Source organism: Entelurus aequoreus, linkage group LG24, assembly GCF_033978785.1.
Source record: "Entelurus aequoreus isolate RoL-2023_Sb linkage group LG24, RoL_Eaeq_v1.1, whole genome shotgun sequence".
Lineage (NCBI taxonomy): Eukaryota > Metazoa > Chordata > Actinopteri > Syngnathiformes > Syngnathidae > Entelurus > Entelurus aequoreus.
The window spans coordinates 40,726,652-40,732,580 of record NC_084754.1 but is presented as its reverse complement, the minus strand read 5'-3'; the positions used below and the strand labels follow the sequence as shown (position 1 = coordinate 40,732,580).

General features: G+C 48.5%; 1 protein-coding gene across 1 annotated transcript; it reads right to left on the bottom strand.

Annotated features, from left to right (window-relative positions):
• Positions 1-268: 268 nt before the first annotated feature.
• lrrc4.2 (leucine rich repeat containing 4.2) lies at positions 269-5,544 on the bottom strand. Its single transcript, XM_062035520.1, has 2 exons — positions 4,612-5,544; positions 269-4,499 (listed from the first exon to the last, which is right to left on the bottom strand). The coding sequence occupies exon 2, from the start codon at positions 4,376-4,378 to the stop codon at positions 2,393-2,395; it is 1,986 nt and encodes a 661-aa protein (XP_061891504.1). The 5' UTR covers positions 4,379-4,499; positions 4,612-5,544; the 3' UTR covers positions 269-2,392.
• Positions 5,545-5,929: the final 385 nt, after the last annotated feature.

The following is a 5,929-nucleotide window of genomic DNA, read 5'->3' as shown; positions in this document are numbered from 1 at the left end:
TTTTTTACTGGTGCACAAAATGAACCGTGCATGAACATCACCTTGTTCAAAGAACAAAACCAACACAGTGCATAAACTCACAACAAATTACACACCTGCAAATCAGTCTGACTTCTGCTGTTGCCGTATCCTTAATACGCCGATAGGGAAAAGTTTTTATTTACTCGTTGAGTCGGGTGTGTCTTGACCTCCGCCGAACCCCTGAGCCCGACTCACCGAACCCCTAGGGTTCGATCGAACCCAGGTTAAGAACCACTGACTTAGTCCACAAGTAACAAACGTGTAATTCATGTTTAATGACATGCTAATTCTTATTTTTACACTTTTTTTTCCCAAATTCCATTGTATGTTATTCTCTTCTGACACCACCATATGGCAGTATAAGTGTCCACATAAGGGCCATAAGACCCCAATTCAGTAGTGTACACAATTTTGGAAATAAGAGCTAAAAGGTGCTGTCCACGCATGTGGCCACCAAGGCCTTTATTAAGTCAGGACTTTGGGAAGGCCATTGTAAAACCATTCCTTTACCACTTTTGAGGTGTGTTTGGGGTCATTTTCCTGTTGGAACACCCAACTGCGCCCAAGACCCAACCTCCGGGCTGATGATTTTAGGTTGTCCTGATGAATTTGGAGGTAATCTTCCTTTTTCATTGTCCCATTTACTCTCTGTAAAGCACCAGTTCCATTGGCAGAAAAACAGGCCCAGAGCATTATACTCTGGTGTTCCTGGGATTAAAGGCCTCACCTTTTCTCCTCCAAACATATTGCTGGGTATTGTGGCCAAACAGCAACATTTTTCTTTCATCCGACCACAGAACTTTCCTCCAAAAAGTCATATTTCTGTCCATGAGATGAAACAAAAATAGACCCAAACTAGACCAAAAGTAGACCCGTAATAAATTCATAAGAGAACCAAACTTCATGAATGTTTTTTTGTGCTCCAATCACTCTATCACAAACAATAAGAGTTGTAGACATTACTGGAAACTCAAGACAGCCATGACATGATGTACTTTTGACCACGACTGCATTTCATTAAACTGAAAAATAGAAGAATATTCTAAGGAGAACTAAGGGGAGGCTTCAAAGACCAACAGCCTTATCTGACCTGCATAGAGCCCCACTGTGGGGTATAATGCAGCATTGTACACCAGTTACTTAAAGAGCCATTCATGCAGACACAGAGTAAATGCATAGGAGAACGTAAGATGGAGGGTTTTGGGGTAGATTTACAATCCTGTCCCCGCTCTTTACTGTTAAACAAATTACACACAAAAGACATCCAATGAAAGTGTTCCTCTTTAAAGAAATACAAACAAAAATGTTTTATTATTCATAGCCTTTTTTTTTTTTTTGTCTCTCCATAAAAATAGTGTTCCTCGAAAATAAACTGGTCAAACAAAGTCAATGTAGTCCATGGAAAAGCCCCGGGTATCAGACAGACATTCATTGTGTTCAACGTCAATCCTTTCCCCCCCCCCCCCCAAAAAAAAAAGCAAAATGGTCCGCAAAGCCCTGTATCACTGCGCCACACGTCAGTTCGGCTGAAAAATTAGCATCAGAATGAGCCCTTGCAGAGACAAGTCAGGCAACTGCTGTAATGCAATTACTAAATTAGCCCTAAACACTAGACAAGCCAAAACCTAAAAGGTGGGGAAACAACACAAAAATGCAACCAATGACAGAACAAAGTACAGGGTTTGCAACGACAGCTATTTGTCCGCATGTTTCATCTGATGTGCTGCGAGGACGCGTAATTAATATGTTGAGATAAAACCAGGATCAAAGCATGACATCAGCGAACGCGGGGTGAACCTTAGCCGCAGAAATGCACTGCAGTCCAAAAGCATTTGGCTGTGAGCTACTGAAGAGCACACGTTCTCTCTGTGCCACCACACTGCTATCCTTACACTAAGGTCCAAATCTAGTCATTTTGCTTTTTTTCTTCTTTTGTGTGAGATAATACCATTTTATTGCATATCATATTTGGCACAGTAAAAAAAAAACAAAAAAAAAACGGGGTTTTATATAAAGATTGATATTTTACTGCATCCTAAACATGGTCCAAAACAAACCCTTTCTGCATGAACACCCTCAGTCCCTAAAGCAATCTTTCAACAGAGGTTACCAGTTATTAGAAAATAGTCTCCATTTTTTTGATGTTCTAATAGAATCTGCATGTCTTACCACTGCCGGGTAATCTCATATATAGATATATATTTGTATTTTTTTTTTCCACGTGATATACTTATATATAGGCATGTACAAGAAACGAGAAGTGTCTCTTCGTTGCACTTCTGTACAAAAGAATGTTTTCTTTTCTTTGTGCGTTCTACGACATGGACAAGAGGTTGGAGCGAGTCGGTGGTAGATCTGTGAGGAACACGATTCATATTTGGGTCTCTTGAACCTTCTCTTTTCCATGAGTAGTCTTAATGATATAAGGATCCGCTATGGTGCTGATGTGGCTGTGATGCTGTCTGGTTGAGCGGTGAAGAGTGTTGTTCTGGGTCCAGTGGGCACCGTAAGCCCCTTGGCGAGACACATAGCCCGGCTTAAAGGTGTGGCTGTTGTGTTCGACTAACGTCGGCAATACTAGCCCCGTCTCCTCCGAGCCGCTAGATCCAGCAGAAGTGGGTGGGACTGGAGGAACCTCATCCTCCATCTGTATGATCTCTATGGTCCTGGCCGCGGCCACTGTGCTCCTCTGTTGATGCCGCTTGCGCAACTTATAGAACGCTATCAACATGGCCGCTGCTAGCAAGGTCACAGCGACAAAACAGCCAATGATGATTTTGGTGGTCTTCATGACCTCATCCAGGCTTGCGGCGGGCCCACTGGGGTTTCTGGCAGTAGGTATTGACACCTGCCTTGGCGTTTGTGTGCTTTGGAACAGCACGGTAGGTGTTGAAATGAAGACGGGTTTGAAGACAGAAGGCGAGGCCGGGGCGGTGGGTTTGGGTTTTGGGGTTTCTTCCACCGTTGGTTCCAGAACCTCCACTGTTACGGTGGTAAAATAGGACAGGTTTGATGTGTTGAGTTCGGCATTGCTGACATTCAGGTAGGCTGAGGCGTTGGAATTGCCCGCCATGTTGCTCACCATGCAAGTGTAGACCCCCGTGTCTGACGGCAGAACATTGGAGAAGTTTAGAGTCCCGTCGTTGAGGACAGAAATCCGCGGGTGAACCGATCCATGTGTCAGGACAGTCCCACTCGGGAGGAGCCATCTGACAGAGCTCATAGCAGCGGTGCGACACTTCAGTTCCGCCACCCTCGCTGCTGAGATGTTCAAATCTCTGGGAGCATCCAGTATAAATGGTGCCGAACACTGAAACGTGGTCTGGTCCACTTCGACTAGGTACCGTCCCCGCATATGACTCGGGGTGTGGCAGCGTCCACAGCAGGTGGAGTTGGTGGGAATGTATTCTCGCAGCCACCAAGAGAGCCATACTACGTCACAGTCACATTTCCAAGGGTTGTGGTGCAGATGGAGCTCCACTAAATACTGCAGTGGTGTGAAGAGGTTATGGGGGAGCGTGGACAGATTGTTATGAGCCAAGTTTAACTCGACCAAAGCTGTGATGTCGTCAAACGCATTCCTCTCGATTGTGGAGATGGCGGAGTTCATAATCCACAGTTTGCGTAAATTCTTGAGCCCGTGGAAGGCCGCAGGTTTCATTTCTGGGAAAACATTCTCTGATATTTCGAGCTCCTCCAGTCCCACAAGTGGTGAAAGATTGGGGAACTCTCCCAGGTTGCACATGCCCAAGTTGAGGTACTTGAGGTTTTGAAGGCCCTCGAATGCCCCGTCGGAGATGTACTTCAACTTTCTGAGCTCTCCGAGATCAAGCCTCATTAGCGAGGGGACGCGATTGAAGGCGTAAGATGGGATGCTCTCGATGGGATTGTTTCTCAACCACAACTCTCTGAGCTTTGACAGGTATTCAAAAGCTCCACTAGGTATCACCGTCAGCCTGTTGTCAAACAGCTCCAGGGTGTTGAGGCTGGTCAAGCCATTGAAGGCCCCCACTTCAATCTGCCTGATAGCATTCCTGCCCAGCTGCAGTACCTCCAAGTGATGCAGGTGCCTGAACGTGTCAGCCTGTATGGTCTTTATGCTGTTTTCCATCAGATTAAGATACCTGGTGTTGGCCGGGATGTTAGGAGGCACCGAGACCAGGCCTCGGCGAGTGCACACCACCTTGCTGAGCTGGTTGGTGCAGGAGCACGCACCTGGACAGTTCTGTGGGTTGGCTGAACCCAATGCTGGGCTGCTGGACTGGCACATACTGAGGGCAGGTACCATGAGGGAGAGCACGGCAAGCAGGGCTGTGTTCCAGATCGGCTGCACACTAACCTGGCCCAAAGGACTCATGATGTGGAGAGCACATTATTCTGCATGGTGGGGGGAGACGGCACACACCAGAGGACGGATCACCCTAGCCTGGCTGGAGCAACTCAAGGCTCCCGAGTTCCATCGACAGTGCAGGAAGATGCTGCATCAATGTGAAATGCGCCAAAAGCAGAAAGAGAGAGAGGCGAGGAGAGCAGAGATTAAGACGAGATGAATTGTGAAAAACAGCTTCAATACGAACAGTATAGACTTACCTCATTAGTTGGAAAATGGTCTCATTTGTTTGTAAAGTCCATCTTTGGGTCGCAGCGGCATCAATTAGTTTTCTTATGAGTGCCAGCGGCCCTTGATTGGCTGAGGGTACAAAATGGCTCCTGGTAGTAACGACTGAGCACTCAGGTAAGGCCAGTGAGGCTCACAAGGTGCTCAAATATCTCCTGCCCCGGATAGCCCTACCAGCCAAAGTCTCTCAGAGGGCAAAACTGGTCTACGATGTACTTAAAAAAAAAAAAAACCACCACGAAAAAATCCCGGTCCGACTGCCTCCCGATACATGCCTGGTCACCTGGTTTGGTGGCAAGACCTCCCTCAGTGTGACTTTGCCAGGGGCTGCTCGGCTGGTGATTAGCCCCGTTGTGACAGAGACTGAGAGACAGAAAAAAAAAAGGCAAACCAACGCCAGGCACAATCGCTCTCTCCCCTCCCCTCTCGCTTCCTCTTCTCTACCCCTGCGCTCCTTCCTCCCGGCGTCGGGGCTGGCCCCGGTCAGAGCGGCTGCAGGCTGCCGTGCGCACAGTTAGCAGTAATCCGGCTATTCCTCCCGAGGGCGGTGGGGGTGTTGAGAGAGATGGTGGTGCAGCAGGGGGGGGGGTTATCGGTTGTGGAATAAAGGATGCGCTGCACTGCTGGAGCTTCGCGGAAGGCTGTAGAAGAGTGCGAGAGAGGGAGCGTGCTTGTCCTCAGGAGCGAAGGAGAGAGAGCGAATGGATGTGAGAAAAAGTCAGCTCCGTATCCATAAACAGGGATTGAGGGCTCTTCCCTCCGCTCGCCCGGTTCTCCTTTTTAAGTCGCCGCGTTCTCCCTCTTGCTTATTTGATAGTTTTCTTCACCGGGGGCTGGTCTGAGGTAGTAAGTTGAGTCAGTTGGACCATGTGTTCGCCCGGCTGGCTGGCTGGTGGACTGCTGCAGTCGCCTGACTCCAACGGCGAGAGAGCGAGCGAGCGAGCGCCAGAGAGAGAGAGAGAGAGAGAGAGAGAACTAGTGACAGATCAAGAGCAAGGGGGAAGATAGAGTGCGCAAAGGAGAGAATATGGGAGGGAGACGGAGAGAAGGAGGCGGCGGCGGCGGCGGCGGCATGCAGGCGCTCAAACAGGCAGCCCACCGTCACACACAAGCGGGCAGCAGCAGCATCCTAATCCCAGTCTTCTCTTCTTATTCATGCTCCAATCCCTCTCTTTTTCCCGTCGTCGTCCTCCTCCTCCCCCATGTGTGTTGCAGGCAACTAAGACGCTTGCTCTGCCCTCCTCCCTTTGTCCTTCAGTGGGAACGTGAATGTACTGCTGACGCACTCCT